This window comes from Myotis davidii, unplaced genomic scaffold (assembly GCF_000327345.1).
Source record: "Myotis davidii unplaced genomic scaffold, ASM32734v1 scaffold142, whole genome shotgun sequence".
In the NCBI taxonomy this organism is placed as follows: Eukaryota; Metazoa; Chordata; class Mammalia; order Chiroptera; family Vespertilionidae; genus Myotis; species Myotis davidii.
The window spans coordinates 3,120,503-3,148,443 of NW_006294400.1; the positions used below are offsets into that span (position 1 = coordinate 3,120,503).

Here is a 27,941-nt window from a genome sequence, read left to right on the forward strand (position 1 = left end):
AGGATTACAAAGAGTATTATATATGTATCCTTTTTTTCTCCCCTTGACCCTCCCCTAGCCTCCCATGCCAATGTCTTGTGTCCATTGGTTATCCTTATATGCATGCATACAAGTCCTTTGGTTGATCTCTTACCCCCCTACCTCCTGCCCCCCAACCCTCCCCGGCCTTCCCGCTGCAGTTTGACAATCTGTTTGAGGTAGCTCTGCCTCTGTATCTATTATTGTTCAAAAGTTTATAATGGTCTCTATTATCCACGAATGAGTGACCACAGTTTTTTAATCCACTCATCTGCTGATGGGCACTTAAGCTGTTTCCAAGTCTTAGCTATTGGAAATTGCACTACTGTGAACAAAGGGGTGCATATGTTCTTTCTGGTGAGTGTTTCTGGTTTCTTAGGGTATATTCCTAGAAGTGGGATGACTGGGTCAAATGGCAGTTCCATTTTTAATTTCTTGAAGAAACTCCATACTGTTTTCCACAGTGGCTGCACCAGTCTGCATTCCCACCAGCAGTGCACTAGGGCTCCCTTTTCTCCACAACCTCGGCAACACTTAGCATTGGTTGATTTGTTGATGATAGCCATTCTGACAGGTATATGGTGATATTGTCGTTTTTCATTTGCATCTCTCACATAGTGACTTTGAGCATTTTTTCATGTCTCTTGGCTTCCTGTATGTCCACTTTGGAGAAGTGTCTATTTAGGTCCTTTGCCTATTTTTCAGTTGGATTGTTTGTCTTCCTTTTGTTAAGTTGTACGAGCTCCATATATATTTTGGAGATTATCCCCTTCTCAGATGTATCGTTGGCAAATATGTTCTTCCATGTAGTGGGTTCTCTTGTTATTTTTTTTTAAATATTTTATTAATTTTTTACAGAGAGGAAGGGAGAGAGATAGAAAGTTAGAAACATCGATGAGAGAGAAACATCGATCAGCTGCCTCCTGCACATCTCCTACTGGGGATGTGCCTGCAACCCAGGTACATGCCCTTGACCGGAATCGAACCTGGGACCTTTCAGTCCGCAAGCCGACGCTCTATCCACTGAGCCAAACCGGTTTCGGCGGTTCTCTTGTTATTTTGATGATGGTTCTGACCTGTGATTTTAATTAGCATATACAGTTATGAATACAATAATAATTGTTACTATTTACTGAATTTTCAAACTCTTGATTCTTAAAACATTTAATTCTTGAAACAGCCTTTTGAATTGGTTATTTTTGTTTTATAAATGAGAAAACTAAAGCTCAGAGAGGATACAGGACTTATCCAAGGTCATATAGCCAGTAAGTTGGGGAGCTGGCATTCACACCCCAGATGTATGACTCCAAAGCTTATATTCCTAACCACTGTGCTGTACTTCCTATCACTGGTTAAGGTTATAGGATCCACAGCTCAATGGAGGCAGGTATGTTTTTCTCCCTGGAAATACCAAGTGCAGTTGGACATGGCAATATGATTCATTGGAAAGGGACATAGGCTCTGGAACCAAATCACCCCAGCTGTACCTTTCACACAAGCTGTGCAGTTAGGCAAGTCATCAAGCCTTTCTAACCTGAGTTATCTTTTCTGTCTGTCAGGGTAATAATACCTACCTTGTAGGGTTGTTGTCTTGACTGACTGCATGTAAAACACTTAATCCATAGTAAGTGCTCAGCGGATGTCAGCTCCTTTACGCCTATTGCCACTACCACGTCAGGCACACCATAAAACCTGGCTTTTTAGGATTTTATTTACTTCCTTTTCTACCCATACAACTTGACCTTTGCCTGCACCTTTTGTTTTCCAATGAATTAAGTCTATAGAAAGCTGATGACCTGTGATAGAAGCAGCCATTTGAATTGTGCTGGATACGGATCTGTTGGAAGCACCCTTTACTCTGAACAAGGAGAAAACTAGATCCGGAGAGTCAACTCCAATGACTTTTGACTAACCAGAAAGCCCATCCTGTATACATGGGTGTGGGTTAATGATCACAGGCTCATTCATCCTGGAGTTTATTTCAGCGATTTTAATTACTGTGCCAAAGGTTCTAGACTAAAGGTAAGGTGGACAAGCTACAATTGCCTGAAACAAACATGTTTACAAGTGATTTTTAGGAGCCTTAGTATTAACGGTTGAGTGGCTCACAGAGTCTATTGCTTCTTCTCAGAAAACATTTAAAAGAGGGAATGTAATCAAACACCCGTATGATTTCTGGGGGAACGATGACGGAAGTGACAGAAAGGCTGGGAGTGCTGCGCCTGCCCCTCACATCCATGAGGAAGCAGAAGGCCCTCTTTCTCAGGAGGCCGTGTATGTGTCTATGCTGCTAGGAGGTGTAAGGAAAACTCGGCCACTACCAAGACTGAGTTTAGCCACTTTCGATGAAAAACCCTCCCTTTAGAAAGAAGAGCTAGCCTACTGCAGGAACCTTTTCCAAGACCAGCCCAGGGACTAAGACACCTGACTTCTGTCTCCCTGCCTTCAGAGACCTGCCTGGGGCTGGTTTTCCCCCATGAACAATTTAAAGGGCAGCTTTAACAGTTGCAATTCCAATTTTCCACAAGTTTTTCCTTGTTGAGTAAGTTGCAGATACTGGTGCTTTCTGCAACAGCTTTAAATGCATGAAGGAAACAAAAAAGAAAAATGCTTCAGCAGTGAGGGTATTTCTTTTTCTGTCTTACACTGACAATAATGCCCCGAGACAAAGATGACTTAAAATCAAGAAGAGACATTGGAGTGGCACTGTGAGGCAGGTCTAGGCAAAGACCTCACAGCACCCACTTCTCTCGTTACCTTGCTGCTCATCGCAGGAGGGCAGTCAGCAAGGTGCATGGAGAGCACTGTGCCATCGAACCAGCGTCTCAAACAGAAAGTCAATGAGATGTGATTAAAGCCAAATGCTGCAAAGGTGCAAGGTGGTCTATTGGAACTCCTCCATCTTCCCCCCAAACTGTCACCACATATCACAGAAATAGCAAATCATAACAGAACCCAACTTTCCTTTGTTGTTGTTAATCCTCACCCGAGGATATTTTTTCCACTGGTTTTTGAGAGAGTGGAAGGGAGGTGGAGAGACAGAAAGAGAGAAACATCGATGTGAGATTGACACATCAATTGGTTGCCTACTGCACGCACCCTGACCAGGGCTGGGGATTGAGCCTGTAATAAAGGTATGTGCCCTTGACTGGAATCGAACCCACGAGCTTTCAGTCTACAGGCTGACGCTCTAACCACTAGGAAAACTGGCTAGGGCCCCAGCTTTCCTTTATTTTTTTGCACACTACATTTAATTTTAATGGAACAATATGAATTAAGATAACTTTAAAACGAAGTATGATTTAAGTGTAAAAATCTTTAGGGTCATGCAGCTCTCTCAAGCAGTGTGTCCAAAACCAAATTCATCACTCAATAAATATTTATGAAGTCTTCTACATTCCAGGCAGTGAATAAGGATGACAGGGCCTCTTCCAAGAGAGCTTTAATTCTGGTAGGGGAGATGGCCAATAAAAAGTAAGCATGCCAACAAGATACATTCGTTAGATCGTCTCACCTCCAGCTTTTAGTTGTCCATTTTCTGATAAGCAGGACTCAGTGAGTCCCAGTTTTTTTTAGTTTCCCTCCTGAAGGGACTCTCTCTTGCCCAGGATCGGCATTTCCTCAGTCTTTCCACTTGAGCATCTCCTAATTGACTCCCAACCCCACTCCCTGCAGCAGGGACAAGTGGACAGGGCAGCAGTGGCTGGGTGAATTCATGAGTGGCGAGTGACTCCATCTGGATCAGTAGTGGAAACTAAGAGGTATGGGCCATACCTCAGCCTTGGAAACTGCTAGAGAGAACACTGTACCTTGCATCAGAGGCACTGTGGGCCAGCCCCAGTAGGTTCCTATACAGTGATCTTTTTTAAAAAAATATATTTTATTGATTTTTTACAGAGAGGAAGGAAGAAGGATAGAGAGTTAGAAACATCGATCAGCTGCCTCCTGCACACTCCCTACTGGGGATGTGCCCGTAACCGAGGTACATGCCCTTGACCGGAATCGAACCTAGGACCCTTGAGTCTGCAGGCTGATGCTCTATCCACTGAGCCAAACCGGTTAGGGCCCTATACAGTGATCTTGCTAGATGTTGCTGAGTACCTCCCTTCCAAGGAGAAGGATGAGAATTCGTCATTTCTTAGGGAGAGGGTTTCGCATGAGATAGGGGTGAGCTTTCATCTGAGTAAGATGAAAGCCCTTTGTGGAGAAAAACAGGTTTCTTTTTGTTTGCCAGCACCGTAGCTGGCCTAGAGTTTGTGGCTAATACATTTCGTGGAATGAACTAAGGAGAAGCAGTGAAAGCTGGTCTGTGACCCACAGCTACTTCACCCCCTGCTAGCCCAGGCCCAAGGCTGACCACTTCCTGGTCAGGAAGAGATTCACTGTACTTTGATTATTGGAGATCAAACTTCCTCTGAGAATTAAATCATCGAATGAAAATGTAAATGTCTTAAAAGTGAAATGCAGCGCACATCAGTTGAAATTAGTTGCCTCCTAGGTTTCCTTAATGACATGAATCTCTAATGAATCCTTGGGGAGTCAGAAGAGTATACTAAAAACAGGCATTTTAAGCATTGGTAATCAAGTGTGGGTACCCAGCAGGAGGAAACTGCTGCACACACTGTATCACAGGAAAAGAAAATTAAAGCAAACTCACTTCTGAAAGAGGAGGAGAGTACACGCTAAACCCTCATCTTCCGAGGTAGAAGTAATTGACGCTGCCTGATATCTTCAGTGATGTTTAAAACAGCTGAATAGGAATGCCAATGAAGTAGGAAGGTGAGCCCTAGATGGATTGGCGCAGTGGATAGAGCAGGGTTCCTCAAACTACGGCCCGCGGGCCACATGCAAATACAAATATTGTATTTGTTCCCGTTTTTTTATTTCAAAATAAGATATGTGCAGTGTGCATAGGAATTTGTTCATACTTTTCTTTAAAACTATAGTCCGGCCCTCCAAGGGTCTGAGGGACTGGCCCCCTGTTTAAAAAGTTTGAGGACCCCTGGGATAGAGTGTCAGCCTGCGGACCGAAGGGTCCTAGGTTCGATTCCAGTCAAGGTTACGTACCTTAGTTGCAGGCTCCTTCCGGCTGGGGCTGTGTTTTTCTCACATCGATATTTCTCTCTGTCTTTCCCTCTCTCTAAAAATCGATAAAAAAAATATCCTCGAGTGAGGATTGAAAAAAAAAAAAAGGAAGGTGAGTACCAGAAGAAACAGCCAAAAAGTTTAAACAAATTGCCTGTAAGAAGGGATTCAGGGATGGGCAGGAAATTAACTGGTTTTCATTATAGGACTTCTAGTATTATTTATGTTTAAAACTATACATACATGTTGCTTTGGTGAAAGTAAAAATAGTTCTTAAAATTTGTGAGAAGAAGACAGCTTACTTTCAAATTCAGAGCTTAAAAATATTTCTCTTTCTCTTACTTACGTGGACTTGCTCTATTTGGAAACTTCCTTTCTCCTAAAGCCACAATCTATTTCATTGTGTTAGATGTCAGTTTTCTGGGAGAACATTGTTATGAAATAGTTGCTTTCCATTATAAACATTTCAAACCTTTTAAGGCCAAAGTGCTATATGAGTATAACCTTTATATTGTGATTTTGTCAACATTTTTCTCTGTTGACCTGTATTTTCCGTAGGTTAAAGCACAGGCTGTTAGCTGAGTACTCCGTCCCAGTCTAAGGATGACTAATATCTCAAATATAAACGAAAACAGCTACTTTTCCATAACATTGGAATCACAAACAGCTGACACATGTACATTTTGACAATTTTATTTTAATTGGGACAAAAATTGGTTTGCTGAGTCTACTAATCCGGTTCAGTGTATCATGTAACTTGTGGCGAGGTAGAGCAGAGGTCATGGAAAAGCCCACTGAGCTGGAATGGAGCTGTCCCGAAAGGCTTGAACTTCTTTGAAAACCCTGTGATGAGCCCCGTCTGTGCCAGGAACACAAAGTCTTAAGGGCCTGGCGTGGCTGCTGCACCACGGCCGCCGCTGCCAGGGCGCCTGAGCCTCGCTGACAGCCATTGTGCTCTCTCCAGCCGGAGAGACTAGGAGCACCGCCCCATTGTCTCCCGAAGGCCTGACTCACTGCTCTCGCCCTCTCTGCAGCCCTTGGAGGATTTATTTCAGGCATGACTGTTTCAGATGGCCGAAAGCTCGTGCTACCACTGCTATCTGGTGACCTTGATCAGTTCATTCTAAAATAAGGTCACAACTAGATGACAGACTGCTGGTTGGCAGCCTTAATGCTGGAGCTGAATACCTGGTTCTGGAAGCATCTCCCTGTTCCCACTCTTGCTCCTATTTAGCCTGTTTGAACCTCATTTCCTCATCTATAAATGAGAATAATAATATCGTCTTTATAACATTATTGTAAGAATTAAATAGAAATCTACTTCAAACACCAAGCACTTAGCTGTTACTATTTTATTACTCAATAAATGTTAGTTCTGTCCCCTTACTTGGGTGTCACTGTTATGAGACCCGGTCATATGCAGTTTTGTGATATAAAACTTTTTTATGAGTATGACTGTTTTGAGTCATGGTTCAACAGAGATTCTAACTGCTAAGGAACCCAGCTCAGATGTAGCCCCCATTAGGTATGGCCCAGAATGTGTGCATCTGTCTGCCCAGCTGCTCATCTGAGCTTTTCCAGGGGTCTGAGACCCCTTGTCAGAGCAGCAAAGCACCAGCGAGAACATAGGTGTGCACATGTAGCAGTGACCCCACATTCCTCTGGAGCGCTCTGCGTCTGGGCTGGATGTGCACAGGGTTAAAAGCTGGAGAAACTTTCGTCATAAATTTTCTCTTCAGCAGCACTTCCCTGTGAACATCTGACATTAGCAGAGAGGAAATGCTGATTGGCCTCAGAGTCAGCTGAAGGAGACAGGAGCTGCGGTGGAAGCTGCTGGATTTACTGTTATTAGCAAGGCAAATGGAAAGCCAGCAGGGCAGCCCAGCTCCCAGATAATAGATCTAGCAAGAAGGAAAACTCCCAGAAAGGAAAATGGCTGGCAGCCATGACTCCTCTTTTTCCATTTTTCCATTGCTTTTACGTGTTCATCTTGTGTGTTTAGCATAAGGAGAAGCATGTTTTAGCATCTTAGGTTATAAGCCACAATTGGCTTAACATAAAACAATATATATAAAATTTAGCTTCTTTTCTGTTTGAGTTGAACATGGTGAAATGTGCAAAATGGTATTAATATAGTAATAATTGCCATTGATTGAGTACAATGTGCTTTACATGTGTAATTATCTCATTGAATCTATAAACAACCTCATGAGTTAAAAATTATCACCCCCAACTTGGAGGTAAAAAACAATGCTTCAAGTTAGCTGAAGCTGGGATTTGAACCCTGCCGTTAGGGTTTGCCAGTCTGGTGGAATGTATTGAGGCAAGAGCCCAAATGTCTGTGACGAGGCCACACCGGGTACTGGCAGTAAGAAAGGCACTTACTGAGGCTGGTGTCCTGACTTGGAAACAGCCCTCGTTGGTACCATAGTGGTTGGAAGGAAGATGGACAGGCAGAGAGGAGCAGAGTTGGCAGGTGGAGCTGATCTCTGAAGGGCCCCTGCACCCAAAACAGGGAGCAGGGCAGATGGACCACAAGGACCGAGGAGGAACTGTAGTTCTTGGCAGCAAGGACCAAGGACGCAGGTGATGCTCAGCAATGAAGGGCGACAGTACAGAGAGCCGGGTCCCGACAGGGTCAAGTAAACAACACAAGTGAGCAAAAATTCTATTGTCACAATTACGTCTAGAAAAATATCCCTTACAGATGCCCATCAGAGGCCATCATAGTGGTTTTTCTCACTAAATCCAACATGACTAGTTTTTTTCTCTAGCATGAGAACAGATGAAAACTAAAAATTCCTATCTTTAAATGCTAAAATCAAACTTGGTACAGAAAGACACACTCTAAGAGAAGCCAGAAAGCTGAGACATCTCCATCCACCCAGTTAATTCAGTTAGTCACTCATCAGACATTTAGCAAGATCTGTAGTTGCAAAGATGAGTAAGACTCCTGCCTCACACTCACCCTCTTGGGTTTCATTGACTCACTGAGAATCATGGCAGGTGGGATTCTCCAAACTATTTCAAGTGTTCTCTGGTCATGTCTCCCCCTCCACTCCGCTCCCCTTCATTTTTATCAAGCAAGTGTAGGTGGACTCAGATAAATGTATCATTTATACACAGAAAATTCAGGCTGTTGGTTGCCGTCAACAGGGCAGGCACGATTTTCAGGGAGGTACACTGAGAACCTAGCAGGACACCAGGCCTGGGGGCAGGTGGACCAAGGACAAGGGCATTTACCTGAAGGAGACATGAAGACCAAGACCAGATAAAAACAAAAGAAGCCTTGTATTTGGTTGGCCCGAAAGTCAGAAATCCTCTTGCCTTGGAACAGAGTCTGCAGATGAGAAGCATGTTCAGTATTGCACTTTCCGGAATGTGCAGAAAGGAAGCAGGTCAGTCTAGGAATCGGATAGGGCCCGATGTTGTCGCGGGCATCAGTAGGAGAAAAGCATCATCATTGGAAACCCAGTTAAAAGGGAAAAGCTGGTTTGAGAAGGAAAGTTTAAAAAGTTCATAGTTGATTGTCATGTGAAATTAGAAGCAAATAAGTGCTTGGATTTCTGTTTGTTCCTGCAGAGATAGGCCCACACCATTCATTTTCAGTGGTGCTTAGGACCTGCTCTCTCACCCAGGGCTGGAACCCCTTCCACCACGGCCACTGGCGCCCAGCTGCTTAGAGGACACTGTCACCCCTGGTGCCTCACTGAATCTGCTCAGCAGCCTGTCCGGTCCATGCAACTGTTACCCTCCTTTACCAAGGAGGAGACTGAGGTTCAGAGAGGACGTGGTTCACCCAAGCCAGTCTCCGGCTTGCACAGATTTGAATGGAAGTCTTCAGATTCCACAGCATCATACCAAAGTCTGATGATCAAAAACATTTGGCCCCAAGCTTGTTCTGCGTTGACTCGGGCTGGAGTCACCGTGTTTATATAGCTCAGAAAAGGCCGCAGACAAATGAAGTCTCCTTTTTGTTCCTTTTGTTTTTGTCCCTAGGTGCTTGTGACTAAATTCACTAATTTCACTGGCTGTCAAGGCTGTGTTAAGGAAAATGGGTTTGAACTGCTGTGGTTTTTGAGTACTGGACTGGATGTCAGAAACCTTTGCCATCACGGGGAATTCTGTCACTCTGGATTTACTATCTGTTCGCCGCAGCCGAATTCCTCAGCACTGTGATTTAACGCCTGGCTCCCCATCAGCCAGTTTTGGCATTTATTTGAATGCATTACCCCACTGGTTTCCATAAACTATTTTACAATTGTTTAAAATAAGTGACTGTTTATTTCCACAAAAACCATCTGTATTTCTTTACAGAGCAACAGATAACTGTATGTAGAATTTGGTAATGTCGCAGTGACTCAAGTTAAGAAACACAGATTGGATTGAAAAATTGGATGCTAAGGGGATAGTGTTAAAGGCTTCCATCCTTCCTAACAAGTGAAATCTGGATTTGAAGGAGGAAAAAATTTTTCTTTCTCACAAGTACTATCAGGCCTCCCTTCTCCAAAGGAAAGTGCATTCATGGCAGGTCGGTGACAGGATGTGGACTATTAGCGTTCCTCGTGGTAGCAAAGTGTGTGCCCCTTTCAGCACTCCCTCTGCCTGAGACAAGCCGTGTGGAGACGATTCTGTCCGGTGGCTTCCAGTCTTCTCCGGGTTTTGCAGTTTGGGGTTTCCATGACTACACCTTCTTGCTCTGATGTTGAGTGGTTTCCATTGAGCCCTGTGTGTTGCAGCTCAGAGCACTCTGGTACAAAGCACGTTGGGACAGGTTGTTGTGGCGAGGGACCCAAACGGATTGGGATGGGGACTCCCGTTATCCAGCCAGTGTCCAAAGTAGCAGGGTCTCAGCTTGACCTACACCAGCTCCATCCATCCCCAGGACATGCAGGTAGAGCTGGGGCATTATTGAGAGTCTCCAAGCAGCGGGACATTTGGAGTCAGACGGAGTTGGAGCTTCAAGTCTGCTTTGGAAGAAGAGGTAGTCAGGGCGGTAGCCAAGCACACTGGGTTTGTTTAGTCAGGAAATATCCACTATATACACCTGGCCATCCTAGGACTGCAAAAATACTAAAATATTCTTTCAACTTGCATACAGCTAGTACAAGAACTAGCCCGTCAGAGATCTTTTTAGTGTGGGCTGCTCAGAAGTCCAGAGGCAGTGGCTCCTACGCAGAGTTTTGACTCCCTGGGTAGGAGAGAACAGCACTAAAGAAGTGAAGTAGAAGGAAGATTATTCCAGATAGAGGCACTGTATAAGCGAAGACACAGAGGGTTGAAACGGCATAGTTTGGAGGATATGTCTGGATTACTGTGTTATTGGGTGGGAGGTGGGATGGGAAGGAAATGAGACCAGTGTAGGTGACCTTGAGAGGCAGCCTTTGCTGAGAACTAGAAACACCCACCCCTCTAACAGTGCTGCCGGGAAAGCAGAAGCAGCAACCTAGGAACAGAATGTATTGAACCCTAGGAACAACTCTACGAGGTAGGTGCTGTTATTATCCCTCTGTTACAGATGGGGGCGTAAGGCACAGGCAGGCTAAGTAACTAGCCCAGGGTCACGCAGCTATTAAGTGGTGGAGCTGGGAATTCAAACGCAAGCAGTGGCTTATAATCATTATACCGTCCCAAATGTGTTGGGGTCAGCAGAGGTTGCCAGGCACTCCCTAGAACACACACACACACACACACACACAATGTTGAGTTTGGGCAGGGATCAAATCCATACCTTGCAGAGGACACACCACCTCTATTCTCAAAGCCTGAGTGGCGCCCTAGCTGGTTTGGCTCAGTGGATAGAGAGTCGGCCTACAGACTGAAGGGTCCCAGGTTTGATTCTGATCAAGGGCACATGCCTGGGTTGTGGGTTCAATCTCCAAGAGGGGGTGTGCAAGAGGCAGCCAATCGATGATTCTCTCTCATCATTGATGTTTCTATCTCTCTCTCCCTCTCCCTTCCTCTCTGAAACCAATAAAAACATACTAAAAAACAAAAGCCTGAGTGGAGGTGTCAGGACTGCCCTAGAGGGAGGCTGAGTAGGTCAGAGAGAGACAGTACAGAGTCACCCTTGGGTTTCCACAGCCCACGTGGAATCTGCAAGGAGGACGCGGCCGGCACAGTTGTCTGGACTGGGGGATAGAGCAGTAGGTGGGCACTCTGACCTTTGGTCCTCTGGTCCTGGCCTCTCTGGGAACAGAACTCTGCGCATCAGCAGCCCAGCCTCAGATGCTCCAGTCCTCTTCACCTTTGCTCCTTTGAGCAGCTCTGGAAGTCTCTATGGTCCAATCCATGGCTTGACTGGACCACAGGGAACCCCTGAACATCCTAGGATCTATGCTATTTTAGTTCCTGGCTCCTAAGGTGTCTCCGCAGCCGCTGCTGAGCCCCTGTAATCTATGGGGAGCCAGAGACAGTGAGAGAAGGCCCCGAGGCCACAGTCCCTAATCTGCTCTAGCTGGAATCACCTCTAAAATTGTTCCACCTCATTTTTTAAAATTGGATTTTTAATGACAAAAGTAATGCCTGTATATGCCCACTGTCAAAAATCCAAACAAGATAGAAGTCTATAAAGTAGAAAGCCAAAGCCTTCACCTTTGCTATTACCCTGTCCTACACCCAGAGTTAATTCTAGTCAACAGAGCGACTGTGAGAACAGTTCAGCTCATTTCCTTTCAAATTGGGTTGGGCTAAATGTGCAGCAAATTTGCACTCACACATATAAATGCATATATTGCTGGGTTTGACTTTATTCAACTGGAGCATACTCCATACAGTCTGTATATTTTTATTTAATAATGTATCATAGAAATCTTCCCATGTCTTATTAACTTAGCTTAATTTTTTAACAGCTACATAACATCCCAGTGTACATTTATACTGTAATTTATTTAATAGTTTCCTACTGGAGAAATTTAGATTGTGCTATTTTTGATACTAAAACAGTGAACATCTCTGAACATACATCATTGTGTGCTTGGAGTAATGTGTCTCAGGATAGATTCCTTTGTTGGGTCAAGGTTGTTCAATTCTAAATGCCACCTCGTTGAAGTCATTGTATCTAACAGATTATTGAGCACCTACAAAGAGCCGAGCTCTGGGAATGCGGAGTTGGGTTTTTTCCAAAGTCTCTCCACCTCCATCTTTAAACAGTGCCCTGACTGGAGAGGAGTGAGGGTAGAACAGCAACAAATAGACAAAATTGCTTCTCATCCAGCGTGCTCTGTGCACAGACAGAGGCAAAGCCCGAGGAAGTCGGGATGAAAGAGCTCTTGATTCTGACATGGATTCGGGCAAGGCTGCAGGGAGGAGGGGAGATGCCAAAAGGTGTGCCTTCCTCCTCCTCCCAGGAGCCCATCTGTGAGGCTGGGTATTCAAGAAGAAATCCATTCTAAAGAATTATGATGCTCCTGCATTTTCTCCTACACAAAGAAGGAAATCTCGGCTGTACGCCCTTTCCTTTCCTCCTCGTGGCACTTTCTGATTGATGATTGGAAATGATGGCAATACATAAACTATTTTTCTTTTTATTTTATGACCTGGTAATAGCAGTAACATATTTCCAGTAAATGTTTTCTATCGCAATAAAAAAGTTGTAACAGGACTAGAAATGGGTATAGTTAAACCCTAAAGAAATCACACTTTCAGAACTGTGCATTGAGGCAGTAACTCTGTAAATCATTTAACTTAGGAAAGGGCCCCCTCCCTGGAAAAAAAATCAGGGCAAGCAGCTGGTGTTCAGGTTTAGTGCTCCTGGGATAGGTACCTGCTGTTAGGGCTGGGGGCTATCAATTTTAACCCCCTCAAGACCACCTACCCCCTCTGTCTTCCCTCCTCACCTCCCAACCTAGATTTCACTCCTTTCTGAACTGATAAATCATCTCAACTTACAATTTCTTTTTTTCAACCCGAAGGTCAAGAAGATTGTAGAATCTCTTTCTGGAATACAGCATAGGAGTGTGGTTATGAGCACAAGCCCTGGGGCAGTGGTTCTCAACCTTCCTAATGCTGCGACCCTTTAATACAGTTCCTCATGTTGTGGTGACCCCCAACCATAAAATTATTTTCGTTGCTACTTCATAACTGCGACCCCCAAAGGGGCCGCGACCCACAGGTTGAGAACCGCTGCTCTGGGGTCATACACCTTGTCTTGGCCTCACCACGGGCACATGACGTAACTGCTTTACTTTTTTTTTTTCCTCTGTAAGTGGAGTTTATATAGGGCCTACCTCAGAGAGCGTTATGATTAAAGAGCTAATGCACCCAAGGGCCAGGTGAGACCCCGGTGTCAGTCACTGTAGTTTTCAAAGAAGAGCACCCTGAAGATCTTGTTAACTTTGTGCAGCGGTGTAACAGGCGACAGCTGTTGAGTGTTCATTGGTCCTGTGCATTTTGTCACGCATCATCTTTGCAGTTACTACAGGAAGGTTTAGATCACCTAACTTACCGAGTGTCACATAGCCTGTAAAAGAGCCAAGATTTTAATCCAAGTCTTTTTTACTCCAAAACCCAGGCTCCACAACCGCCACATGTCCACCTTTTAGGTCTAGATACTCAGTAGGACCCGAGATGGTGGAACTTGGAGCAGTTCTGTCTCACTCCAGACGTGACCGGCTTTGGCTGATAAAGCTTTGGAGTGTAATGTTGAGAGCCTGTGCTCTCGAACCGTGAGGGTGAGGCAAAAAAAGCATTTCCTTTCCCTAATTGCAGGCAGAGCAGCCTGCCCCCCTCAGTTAATCCTTGTTTTGGCTTTGTTACTCTTAAGAGGATGAATAGCAGCTGCTTCTTCTGTGTCTGGTGTCCTTAACATGCCCTAAAAATTAGGCCTCTCCACCCTTGGTCTTTAATTTCTGATTCTAGCTGACACCTCCATTAATGGTCCCGTGCAAGCTTTCTGTCGACTTGAGGACGACTGTGTAAAAGTGGTTTTGCTGTCCTATCAATAATAGTCATAATTTCCCCAATACTCTCATCAGCAGTGAATTGAGTCTTGCAGCAAAGAAATGGAAACCCCAGTGCAGTGGTTTTAAAGTGATTTGTCTTGTAGACGGCGTCTTGTTTCAGTAAAATCAGGTCAGTGCAGACTGCTGGGTCAAACGCAAGCCTGATGAAAATTAGTTGGAGGAAATTGACCATTTGAACCTTAGGTTATTTTTAGCTACTACAGCTTTTTAATATCTCTGTTTTTATTTACTTACATTTGTTTTAATAAACTTTAACCATCACTGCCAGGCAAATTAAATGTCTTCGCCATTTCAGCCAAGCCGTGGATAAGAAGAAAGACTGCTCTCTCCACCCCACAGTAGCACGGCCTTCCCTTCACAGCTTTGGGATTTGCCGTCGTTATGGCGTTGTTTAAACACTTACACCCACTCCTCATCCTCCGGCCATTTCTGGGGTTTGTTTATTGCACAGACTGGCCCCTTGACCAGTCTGTTCTTCATTGCTATTGAAAGTTAATGGGGGCAAAATTGCATTCCCAAACATTTGAACCTGCAGTGGCCAAGGCCGAACTTAGTTGATCTCTGGTGATCGGTTCAATTTAGTTACGATTTTTTGCCATTAGGCTGGGGCTGAATGATGGTGATTTGGTTGAGGCCAAATGTCTGAAGAAAATTGGCTCTCTGATAAGAGTGCTGTTATCAGAGGGGGCTACCTTCTCATTTACATTTAGATGAGTATTGATTATTTATTTACTCAGAGAAGTGAGATTCGTTTCCAATCTTATCTTTCTCGTCTCTGCTTGTCAGCAGAAAGAGAGATAGAGCTCCTGACATCAGGCCAAGATAACAGCACTTTGTAGTAAAGATAAAAGTTGGAATGGGCCTTTTTCTAGTCTTGACTGAAAGGATAAGTTTTAAAAATTAGAACTGATGGGTCATGCTTTCAAAACCTTTCCTGAAGGTTTTGCAGCTTAACTAGGCAGGAGAATTGGTTTATTGGAACAGCCTTGGTCTTTCTTCTTTTGTAATAGGAATTGTATTTAATTCGATTATATTCAGCTGTTTCACTGAGAGCAAATTGCGTATTGGCTCAGAAGAGGCTAAAGTGTGACCTTATTGTCATGTCAGCTTGTTCCTTTTTTATTATTTAAATTCCAAATTATCCAATCTGAGCCTCAGAGGGGGTATAAACTGCAGTGGTTATCACTTGAATATAATTCGGCGCTTATATTAAGATCAAGCAGAACATGATTATAGTCGCCCCTAGAGGAAGAGTTATAAGCGATGGGACTGACATTTTAGAATAGCTGATGTTGGGTCTGAGCTCTGATATTGACGCGTCAGCTTGTCAGTGATGGCTTTGGCTCAGTGAGGAAATCGCATTCAGCCGGCCTGCCATGGAGCAGACAGGCTTGGCACAGTTCGCTCCAAATGGGTCTCCCTGCCGCCAGTCTTCTGCTGCCTCCTTGCCAGCAGTGCCACCAGAAGAGTCTTACAAAATATATAGCTGATTGTGTCAACCCCTTGCTCGGTTAGCATGTGTTGCTTTTATAAGAGAGAATCCAAACCTTAACCAACAGTCTGGGTCAAGTATCCCAGCTGCAGCTTCCCCTCCTACCCCCACCGACCCTGGGCCTTTTGCACGTGCTGTTTCCTCTAGGAATTCACTAATTCCCTCTTCTTCCCCTGGCTCCAAGTCCTCCTTCCAGACTGTGTTCAGATGTTTCCACCTCAGGAAGGGGACGTTCATTGTCCCCTCTTCTGTGTTCCCACAGCACCTTGTCCTGACCGGGGTAGAGCACTGTTGGGTCTTTGCAACTTATCCGCTCATGTGTGTCTTGCTGCCTCCCAGCCTGCTTGCGGGCAGGAGTCAGTGATTATTCACCTGTGTCTGGAACAGTGTCGGTGTTCAAGAAAAGTTTGTTAACTGGATGTATGGGTGGCATTATAACACCGTATATCTTTTGATATCTCTGCTGCTATGGTTGGTTCTGTGGGTTCAGACATTTACTCACCACTTTTAGACCATATTTGTAGGACCTGGGAGACTAGGGAGCTTGAGGAACCCTGGCTGCTGAACAAGTCTCTAGTCTGAAATGCTGTCCGTGGCTTAAAGGCAAGCTGGTTTAAACAGATATGCTCCCTCTCCCACCCCACACGCCTCCTTGGACACTTTGATGCCAGCATTCCCTGCCACCGTGTCTCTTCCCTTAATGGGGCTGTTAGTCTGTTGTGACTTTGGACTAGGGATCTGCCTGCACCGCATCACAGTGGCTTCTGTTCCGGCCTGTACCTGCAATAATACTAGTAGCGGCCATCATTGAGCTCTTCGCTAAGGGAGTCGAGGATTGTCTCCATCCTCATAGCAACCTTCGGAGGGAAGTTCTGTTATCCTTGTTTACAGATGAGAAAATACACAAGAGACGAGTAACTTTCCCAGAATGCATTGTTACCCCCTGAGAGGGTACAGACACCAGGAGTTTTCTGCTCAGAACCCAGCCTTGCCTCTTACTTGCTCACACTTAACCTTCTGCTGGCTACTTTCAGATTAAAGCCACTTTTTAAGCTGGCGAATGGAAAGCAGTTGGCATGAAGGTGTATGCATGAAAGTGGTCAGCCTTTGACTTTATCATTTGTCCTCAAAGAATACATGATCTGAAAATTACATCAAGGAAAATGGAAAATAAAGATTCAGAGAGTGAAATGATGCCGAAATGTGTGCCCAGTCATCATTCAGGCCACACATTTAGAGCTGAACTTCCTAATGGGCAAAGGAGAAAGGGACACAGTATCAGTTAGTTACATGATTTATGTTCAACTGTCAGAAAATACAGAAGAGCCCGGCAAGTATGGCTCAGAGGTTGAGCGTCGACCCAGGAACCAAGAGGTCACTGGTTCGATTCCTAGTCCGGGCATATGCGCGAGGTGCAGTCTCTATCCCCAATGGGGGGCATGCAGGAGGCAGCCAATCATTGATGTTTCTCTTTCCTCCATGTTTCTGTCTCTCTAACTCTCTCCCTTTCTCTCTCTCTAAAATATCAATAAAAACATTAAAAAATATATAAAATAAAAATACAGGAGAGCAAACCCATTACTCCAAGGAAGTACAGTGCTTCCTGCTCCCGAGGTCTGACGGGCGTTTCTCCTGTGGGTCTTCTGAAACAAGGCACAGAACGATAGGGGCGATGGTGTGGCTTCTCTCTCTGGGCTTCTGCACTTGCTTCCCATTGGACTTGAACTCTCAGCCGGCTCTCAGCTATCGAGGTATTGCATACTGACGCCTTTTATGTTTCAGTCCAGGATTACAGAGACCGAGAAAACTGGACTAGCATGTATGCATCCCCCACCCAGCAGATACTACAGGTTTTCTTTGAAATTTATGCACTGAGATGTTTGCCAAAATCCTGCTCGAGTATTAGAACTTGGAACCCTCCCAAAGTGCCCAGAGCAGTATTTTGTTCTAGCCCATTTGGTGGCATGGCATTACTGCAATAATGCGTCACTGGAGTGCCCGACAGATTTCCTTGTCACCGCAGAGGAACTGCTTCCCAGAATCTCCCTTTGTGTCCCCTCTGCTGTGAAGTGGAGGGCTTGCGGCTTCATGCGCAGCTGTGACATTTTAAAACCTCTTTCCAAAGGGTGGCTGTTGCCTTGAGAACTATGTCCTGTTCAGTGTGAAAGAGCCTTTTATATTTTATATAATCATTTCTTTGGCAGAAGTATATTAAAAGAAACTGACCTCACAGCTTGTCTTTTTTAAATGGTTTGGCTGCTGTTTTTTCTTTCCTCCCATGTCAGCTGCCTAAAAATTAAACAAGCATTTTATAGAAACTATAGTTTGATAGATAGGAGGTCTGGGTTGTCATAATCTTGATTATAATCAACAGGCATTTATTAAGTACTTGTCATGAACAAGGCACTCTGGTTCGTATGAATATAGAGAATGCAGGCCTAGAGAGCTCTGGGTATGAATCCTAGTTCCACCACTTCCTGTGAGACATTGCGTGAGTTACTTAACTCTGTGAGTCACAGAACGGAATGCATATTCTTTAATCCTAGCGTGACAGTAAATGAAATGATCTGCATAGTACTTGGCACAAAGTAGGCCCTGCTATGTTATGTTACGTGATCTTAGTATTGTTCCAGTCTCATGATGAGGAGTGATGATAGCTGACACTTAAATAGCACTATTAATGTACCAGACACTGTTCTAACTGCTTTACAACTGTTAACTCATTGAGTCCTCACAGGCCTCTGAGGTGGGACTCAGCCAGGGCCAGACCGAGGTAATCTGGCCCCAGTCCATGCCCTTCATCATCACGCTATATTGCTTCTGATCTCTACCCTGCCTTTACACAACATGGCCTGAAGTTACCAATCTGATTTTTCAGGGGGAAATGTGTAAAATAGTCTTTCTATGTGAGATAAGTTACCCAGTGTTTGGGCAAGAGTTAGAGAGAAATTGATCTTTGGAACAGGGAGTTTTCCCTTTGGGTTTAGATCTTGAGTCTCGCCTACAGTTTAACCATCTACCTCCCCCAAAGTCAAGACCCCTCAGTTGTTTGCTAAGTTCAGAAGTAGGTTTCCAAGTTGTACTTTAGCTTTTATGGAAGAGCAGAGTCCCCAAAGCAGATGATAGTCAACATTTTAGTTACTAACAAGGCTGGGAACACACAGGAATATTTTTAAGGACAGGCAGGAGGTAGTTTTCCTGGATGGATGGGAAGATAAGGCGATTCTGTCCTCACAAGGACCTGGGATACAGCCATAGCATGGGATATTTAGTATGTGTGGGTTTCATTAAAATAAATTATTTCAGATCATTTTCATTTTGAATTCATAGAAACCAGAAGTTAAGTGATTCAGAACCCAAATGAATCCACAAATCTATAAAAATCTATACTTATGCTATAAACTATGGCCTCTTTATAATTGGCCAGTAATTTATAGTTTGCAAGAAAAAGGAAGGTTCAAAATACACAGGCTTTAGAGTCAAAGATCCTTGGGTTTCATTTTTCTGTTTCTACTTCCGACCTTTGTGATCTTGGGCAGGTTACTTCATCCTGCCAACCTTCTGGGAACCAGTCTGGCAAAGGGGTATAATAATATCTACTTGCTAGAGTTGCTGCGAGGATTTGGTAAGGTAACATATATAGAGTGCTTGGCATGTATGGTCATTCAGTACATGAGAGTCATCATCATACTAAGCTTCAAGGGGAAAGTCCTAATGCTACTTTCCAGAAACAAACTATTTCAATAGAAATATCTGCAACACCCAAGAAACAAGAAAGTAAATGTTGAATGATGGCATTTATGGCTTTGAGAGTGGTGCAGGCACTTGTGTTTAGGGATACAGGACCCTTCTTAGTACTCCCTACCTACCCTGGTTTCCCTCATCCATGTTTCCCAGGCAGCTGCAGTGCCTAGAAGGAGAAAGTCTACAAAGAGACCAGCCTGAAGTCTACCCTAATGCAGACACATGTTGGCTCCCAGCAATCAGGAGAGGGGCGGCTTACTTTAATCCAGCTGTCAGGTAGACAGCTCGAGAAGCCCAACGCCCTGTACACTGCCCTCAAAGTCACAGGAAGCATGCTAGGTTGCAGGGTTACTTAAGATGAAAATATCGATCTACATAAACTGGTAATGTCTAATTTGGATTAAATTTTGCATATAAAAGACCCATTGCAGATGCCATGATGTGTGATAATTATAGTATCCTCAGAAAAATGGCATAGTAAGAAATCAGAGGGCTTATAAGTGTATACGATGTTTAATTATAAAGGTAGCCTTTATTTAGTATAAGAAATGTGAAAAATACGAAATAACACCAAAGAGAAAGAAAAGCACTCATTTCCCCGCTATGACCACTACTCACATTTTGGAAATAACATTTCAGTATTTTTCCCCCTGTGACTTTACATATATTTTTCATAATCGCAATCTTTCTGCACATATTGTTATAATTTTCTGTTTCATAAAGTAACATTATAAACATCTGTATATATAAAAGCCCAGCGACCCTTACAGTGGAACGACTGGTCGCTATGACATGCACTGACCACCAGGGGGCAGACACTCAATGCAAGGGCTGCCCCCTGGTGGTCAGTGCGCTCCCACAGCGGAGCATCACTCAACCAGAAGCTGGGCTCACGGCTGGAGCCTTTCCTGCCTCCAGGCAGCGCTAAGGAGCGGCAAGCCAAACAGTAAGGAGCTGGCAGGCGGCAGTTAGGAGCGCGGAATCCCAGGTTGCGAGAGGGATGTCCAACTGCTGGTTTAGGGCTTAAACCGGCAGTTGGACATCCCCTGAGGGGTCCCGGATTGCAAGAGGGCACAGGCCAGGCTGGAGGACACCCCCTTCTCCCCCCTGTACACGAATTTTGTGTATCGGGCCTCTAGTGTTTGATAAGATTAAATATTTTTGCAACGTTACCTTTAATATCTTCACAGTACTTCACAGGATTTTGTTTAACCAGGTATTTCACAGTATTTTATTACATCTAGGTTATTCCCTATCATGAAAAAATGATTTATTATAGCTAAACTTTGTACCCAGATATCACTGTAAATTCATAGAAGTGGATGTCAGTGCCTCACACACAGTGTTGCTGGGAGTTATTGGGGATGTGAGCTCATATAACAGGCCAGTGTCTTGGAAAGCAGCTTCGGGGGTGAGGATGCCCCAGCTGTGAACGTGGCTGTTAGGGAGCGGGGAGCAGAGGGTCCATAGGAGTCTCTCACCAGCTAGGTTTTCTTAAAGTTCAGCTGGGCATGATTTTCTATAATTACTTCCACCATGAATGTGAAGGCTGCAGTGACCAGCAGGAAGTGTGCCTGGTGATTGACAAATGTTATCACAGTTGGGTGACAGATACCAAGAATTACCTGTATTCCCATACCTTTATTTAATCTTTTTGAAATTAAATTGAGCTATGTGTAATGTTGAAATGGGTACATTCTTGACCTGAATATAGGGTATGAGAGTTTATAAGAATGGTGTAGACTTCCGAGCATGTACTTGCTTAAATACACAGTTATATGTGTTTGAGCATTGTTTACTTTAAACAATTTAAAAGCTGTTAAGAATTGTAAAAAAAAAAAAAAAAGGACTGAATGTATGTAAGAACTCTGAGAACTGACAGAGTGTTGATGAAATTAAGTTAGAGAGCAGTTCAGATATACCGTGAAACTACGTGCTGCAATGAGCATAGGATATGGGAGAGGAGCATGGCTGAGATGACTCAGATGCTCCGCCTGAGAAAGGAGGAGGCTGGCTAAGTGACAGCAGCGGAAGAACAGCCTAAAAAGATGTGTTCTGCCTGGGAGGCCTCTGCTGCTCCCTCCGATCTCTCACCTCTCCTGTTCTGACCAAACACGCCTTTCGTGGCCAAAACAGTAAGAGTTCTTACGCCTCTAATCTTTTCAGTAACCATTCGCAACAGGAGCAGTCTTTTGACTCTGATCATTGGACCCGTTAGGTGTTATCTGAGAAGAGCAAGATTGTCATTTGGCTTGACAAAGAAATACATGAGTAAATGTATAAAACACCCCAGTGTTTTATTAAGATCTGCCAGAACCCCCTGTGTGACAGGCATAGCTAGGATTCCAGGTTTCTAGGATTATTAAACCTTTATCTTTGTGTTTTCACAAATGTTTCAACAAAAAACATGAATCAGCATCCATTGTCCTTCTATTACCGTAACCCAGAAACTTGAGTTTTATGTGTGTTTTCAAAAAAGGAATTTTTTGGGCTGTTATCATATTAGAGTTCTAAACATAACTTATTCCTGCTTATAATTGATTATAATCATTCTTATTTAATGATTATTAATAAGTACTTTTTTGTAGGAATGAGTATTTTTCCTTACTTAGAGTACTTACTTCCTTAGAATGTATCATCTCTATTGTTCATAATAAGCCTTCAAGGTGATAAGCACTCCTTATCAGGAAACAGGCTCACAAAAAGGTAGGTTACCTCTCACATCTGAGAAGCCATGTAGCTATGTTGTGATTCCAGGTCAGTCTGACTCAAAAGCCATCTACCTCTCACCTTGGGGAGAACTGAGTGAAAACAGACCCAATAATAGAACAGACACGTGTGTGAAACCTTGTGCGAAAAATACCCAAACTCTTTCCATCTTGGACAGCTAGACCCTCAAGACTGACGCCAGCGTTTTCCTAATGCTTTAACAGCTTTTTGCCAGTATGCGGTGTTTTTTCAATGTTAAATACACTGTTTCAGACTTCCTCCCCTCCTCCTGCCCCTTTGATCTTCCAGGCCCTCAGTACCGCCTGGAGAAGCAGAGTGAGCCCAATGTCGCCGTGGACCTGGAGAGCACTTTGGAGAGCCAGAGCGTGTGGGAGTTCTGCCTGGTCCGCGAGAACAGTACGTTGGCCTCCTCGCTCCGTGCTTGTTTTGTCCGTTGCAAACATGCTTAGGAGTCATGTGTTGGGGTCACTAGCCCGGTTTACCGAGGCCCGTGCTCGGCAAACCGTGGCTTGCGAGCCACATGTGGCTCGTTGGTCCCTTGAGTGTGGCTCTTCCACAAAATACCATGTGGGGGCGCGCATGTACAGTGTGATTGGAACTTGGTGGCCCATGCGCAGAAGTCGGTATTTTGTGGAGGAGCCGCATGTGGCTCGCGAGCAGTTTGCCGAGCCGCAGTTTGCCGACCACTGCCCTAGGCAGATTTCAAGTAACTGGTTTTCAAGGCAGACCTCAGCCTTCCTGCCGAAAGTGTATCCCAAAATGAAATGATTGATTTCATGCCTTTTTTTTTTTTTTTTCGGTAAAAAGTCTGCATCCTGTTTAGCCCTCTGTGATTTATATATTTTTTATTAGACTGTATCTTCCTAAATTAGGATCAGTCCTGGAAAACAGCTTAGAAATAGGAGGCCTTTTCTGAGGCGAAGGCTATTTTGTATGTAAGCAACTGGCCCTGTCACTATCACTGTTTAGAGACATCAGGGTTAGAAAATCCTGACCGTTTGCATACTTTTAGCCGGAGGCAGTGTGGTGGTTCCTGGTGCTATCTCGTGAGCCTCTTTAAAACTGCAGTTAGTCTCCTTTCATTCTCCCTTCTGAGCTTCTGAGTTGTGAATCTTTGCCATTCCTCTCCTCTGTGCTTCCACTGACTTCAGGAGCAAGTGACATGTGGAAGTGGAAATTGTGTAGCCAGCTCTCCTTCGTTCCTGCTTCAGGGCCTTTACACAGGCCGTTTCCTCTGTGCGGAGCACTCTTCCCCAACTCTGGCTGTTTGTCATCCTTCGCCTCAGTTTAAATGTCACATTTTCAAAGAGGCCATCTGTGGTCTTCTTTCCCCCCTCATTTGGGTCCCCCATTATACACAGAACATACTTTTTATTCGTTACATATATGTTTCTGTTTATAATAATATATTTCCCTCAATTATCTTTCTCCCATAAGATTTTCCAGGTCTATGAGGGCATCCCTGATCCATACCAAGTTGCCCTTCATTAATTTAACCAGTATTTACCTCTCACTATAGGCTATGTACTATAGAAGCTTAGTAAATATATAGGGTCAGGCAAAGTAGGTTTATGGTTGTGAGTACGTGAAACAGTTTATTCTTGTGTTATTTATAAATTATTGTATTATTTTCCATACGAATAACTGTAAACCTACTTTTGCCCCACCCTGTAGATTGAATGAGTGAATCAATGGCAGTTTTTTTGTCATGTCACTGACCCTTTACACAAGGCTGCTGCTCTTTAACCAGGGCCCTGACTGCCTCTTCTAGGGAGGCATGTGCAAAACTCACCAGGGAAGTGAAGTGGGCTCAGTGTGTACCCAACATTTCTGCTTTTGGAAATCTGTGTCTTGAGAAAAATATTTTAAATGCAATAAAGATATATGTATAATGATAGGTGTTAGATGTTTATAATATTTCTATATATATATATATATAGTATCTATATAGTACCCCTATATGGGAAAATTATGCAGGGCATCACCTTTTGGTAAAGCAAAACGTAATAATTAAAACTGATTAAAATATACAAATCATAGAAAATTATTAATGGCTGGTATCTGGGAGAAGATTGAACTAAAAGAGGCAAGATTAACACCTAGAACCAATTTTTCCTGATATCATTTGAATTTGAAGGTTGCAATATTTAAAGAAAATTTTGCAGCTTTTTAATTCATATATTATAAAAGAAGAAAGGCCAAAAATCAATAAGCTAAAGCATTTAGCTCAAGAAATTAGAAAACAAACAGGAAAAGAAAACTAGAGAGAATAAAAGGAAGGAAGCAGTAAAGATAAGAGCAGAAATTAATGAAATAGGAAATTTAAGGACAACAAAACCAAACATTGGTTCTTTGAAAAGACTAACAAACTTGCTAAACCTTTGAGGAAATGGATCAGAAACATGGAAGAGTAACAAATAACAGAGAAACACAAATAGTAACAGAAATAAAAAGAGGTACAGTACAGATCTGCAGTCACTAAATAGATAATACAAGATTATTTTGAAAAACTTCATACCAAAAATTGTGAAAATGTAGATGAAAAAGGAAAAAATCCTAGAAAAGAAACAACTTACCAAAATTGACACAAGAAGAAATAGAAACTTGAATATTCTCATAACTATTTTTTTAATATATTTTATTGATTTTTTACAGAGAGGAAGGGAGAGGGATAGAGAGTTAGAAACATCGATGAGAGAGAAACATCAATCAGCTGCCTCCTGCACACTCCCCACCAGGGATGTGGCCGCAACCAAGGTACATGCCCTTGACCGGAATCGAACCTGGGACCTCTCAGTCCACAGGCCGATGCTCTATCCACTGAGCCAAACCGGTTAGGGCCTCATAACTATTTTTAAAAATTGAGTTCATGATTAAAAACCTTGCCTCAAAGAAAACTCAATCCCAGACAACTTTACTGGCTAGTTTTACCAAATACTTAAGGGAAAAACGATTCCAGTCTTACATCAGCTGTTCAAAAGAGTAGAAAAAGAGAGTACACTCTCCAATTCATTTTACGAGGCTGTCATAATCTTACCAAACCCTAATAAAGACCATACAAGACAAAATATTTTCAGACCAGTCTTAAATAAATGCAAATATTCTAAACAAAATATTAACAAACTGAATTCAGCATTATATTAAAATAATGTAACATTCTCAAGTTGGTTTCATTCTAGGAGTACAGGTTTAGTTTAGCAATAAAAAACCCCAGTCGGTATAATTTGCCACAGTAACAGATTAAAAGGAAAACAGCCATCTCAGGAGATGTGGAATACTGTTCAGTCATTATAAGTTGTGTTTACCAAGAGTTTTCATTATGAGAAAAATAACTTTGATGTAATATTAAGAGGGAAAATTGTCAAGGATACAAAATAACACAGCTAGATTAATCTCAACTGTATAAAATCAAAACAAACAAACCAAAAACATGGAAGGAAAATGCCAAAATATTAATAGTGGTTATCTCTGGTTAGCAAGATTCTGGGTAATTCATTTTTCTTCCTCTTTATACTTATACTTTCCAGAGATTCTAAAATAAGCATGCATGACTTTCTAAGAAGAAAAAGCAAGCAAGTAATAAGGGCAAGTTCACACAGATACCGATTACATCACGAGAGTGCCTCTTAGTTTCATAATCCTTTGGACTGATCACACCCAAGGAAGAATTATAACAATACATTCCTTTGTATCTTGCTTATCTGATTTTCTTACCTGATATAAATGGGTAATCCCTCCCTTCTTGTCATTTTCTTTCATTCTTTAAAGAATCTCTCTTTCCAAAAAAAAATTCTCTCTCTTTTTCCCACTCACCCAAAGATATGGTGGTTTTTTTAAATTGGTTTTTAGAGAGAGAGGAAGGGGGAGGGAAAAAGAGAGAGAGAAACATCAGTGTGGGAGAAAAACAGCTAGCCTCCCATACATGCCGAAGTGGGAGATCAAACCCACAACCTTTTGGTCTATGGGACAGCGCTCTAACCAACTGAGCCACCCAACCAGGGCTAAAGAATCTCATCTTTTAAACATAGTAGGGGAACTAATTCACATAATAGGAACTCTGTAGTGGATTCTCTTTCAGAATGTTGACTCCTTGTTATATGAATAAGATAAAATTTATTTATTAGTGTCTTGGCAAATATTTTGGATATGTAACACTGATTCATGTAAAAGAATTTTCCAGATAACAAAGTGTGTCTGTGGTGAAAACTCAGCCTCTCTCCTCACTCCTAACTCCCTTCCCAGAGACAAGTTGTTCCCAGTTTCTTTGATAACTTTCCAGGGATTATCTGTGTATATGCAAGTATATTCTGTATATGTACGTGAATACACACACACACACATATATACAGTTGGCCCTCTGGATCCACAGGTTTAGCCTCTGCAGATTTAATTGAAAATATTCTTGCCTGGCCTAAGTGGCTCAGTTGGTTGAGCATTATCCCATGAACCAAAAGATTACTGGTTCAGTTCCTGGTCAGGGCACATGCCTGGGTTAAAGGCTCCATCTCCAGTAGGGGCTGTGCAGGAGGCAGCCAATTGATGTTTCTCTTACTACCTCTCCTTTCCTCTCTCTATAAAAATCAATAAAAACATATTTTTAAAAAGAAAATATTTTGAAAAAATGTTATGTTATTGCTGACATTTACTATGTAATTAGGTCTACAATGGTTGTACCTGTACTGAAACAAACTTGTTCTAGTCATTATTCCCTAAACAATATAGTATAAATATTTACATAGCATTTATATTGTATTGGGTATTATAAGTAATCTGGAGATGATTTAAAGTTTATGGCAAGGATGTGCAAAGGTTATATGCAAATGCTACACCATTTTATGTAAGGGACTTTAGCATCCAAAATTTTGGTTTCCACCGGGAGTCCTGAAGCCAATCCCACACAGATACCAAAAGACAACAAGAACGTATACACACACATTTGTATTCCTCTCTTTTAAAAAAACAAATGACAGCTGACTTTCATCAGTGTTCTCCATTTTTATTTTATCATTTTGACAAATATTGTAGAGTTTATTCCACATTAATCTGCATATTATTTCACCTCTTTCTTTTTTTAGCTGTTGCATAGTATTCCACAGTATACTGTGACTCCAAATTAGTTTTTCTTTGTTGTTTCTTTGTTTTTAAGATGAGGCCCAACTTTCTTATACGAGGAAAGAGAAGCTGTGAGAATTGATGGATAAAGCTTTGACATCTGGGCTCTTGTTCTTACTGCACTTCTAACATGAGCTTAGTTTTAAGTAACTTGTGTGACATCTGTGAGCTTTGGCATTGCCATCCTAAAGGATTGGCAAGAAATTCCAGTTCTTACACTCTGAGTTAAGATTATTGTGGTAGTGAAAAAAGACTTTACCAGCATTTAAAAGGGCATGAGGCAGTGAATGGTTTGGAATCAATAGAATATTATAACTAGTTTTTGTAAAACGGAAGTAAATTATAAAAGCAGTTTATTCTTTCTATAGAAAAAGTTTTTTAAAATTTAAATAGAAATTTCAATCAAGAACCAAGTATTGTTCTCCAGTAGCTACCTATGAAAAAGTTGGATTGAGGTTTTTAAAAATTTCAAAAATAGAATTTTTTAAATCTTCCATTGGTATATTCGATTAGGACAGGTTTGCTATCCTTAAAGCTAATTTGAAGTGGACTAACTTATGAGCATCTATTATGCAGTGTTTAAGAAAATTATATCAAAACAGACACTTCACATGCTGCCCCTGACACTTACTAGGCTGTGTGAACTTGGACAGTTTAACTTCTCTGTCTGCCCTCATAAGGTTGGTAGGAGGATTCAATGAGTTTTAATAATCATAAAGCTCTTAGAATGGTTCCTGGCACATAGTAAACACTCAATAAATGTTTTGAAAAAGCAGCATTCAAAAGAAGGAAGGGAA

General features: G+C 42.7%; 1 protein-coding gene across 5 annotated transcripts in view; it reads left to right on the forward strand.

The window, feature by feature from the left end:
* Positions 1-27,941, forward strand: part of MAPKAP1 (mitogen-activated protein kinase associated protein 1) — a 162,728-nt gene that overhangs the window by 80,497 nt on the left and 54,290 nt on the right. For 4 of the 5 annotated variants that reach the window (XM_006768560.2, XM_015567076.1, XM_015567078.1 and 1 more), the window contains exon 6: positions 22,321-22,428. The exons of the other annotated variant lie outside the window; for it this stretch is intronic. In XM_006768560.2, the coding sequence (XP_006768623.1) occupies positions 22,321-22,428 (108 nt within the window). The remainder of the gene's footprint in view (positions 1-22,320; positions 22,429-27,941) is intronic. 5 annotated transcript variants of the gene reach the window in all.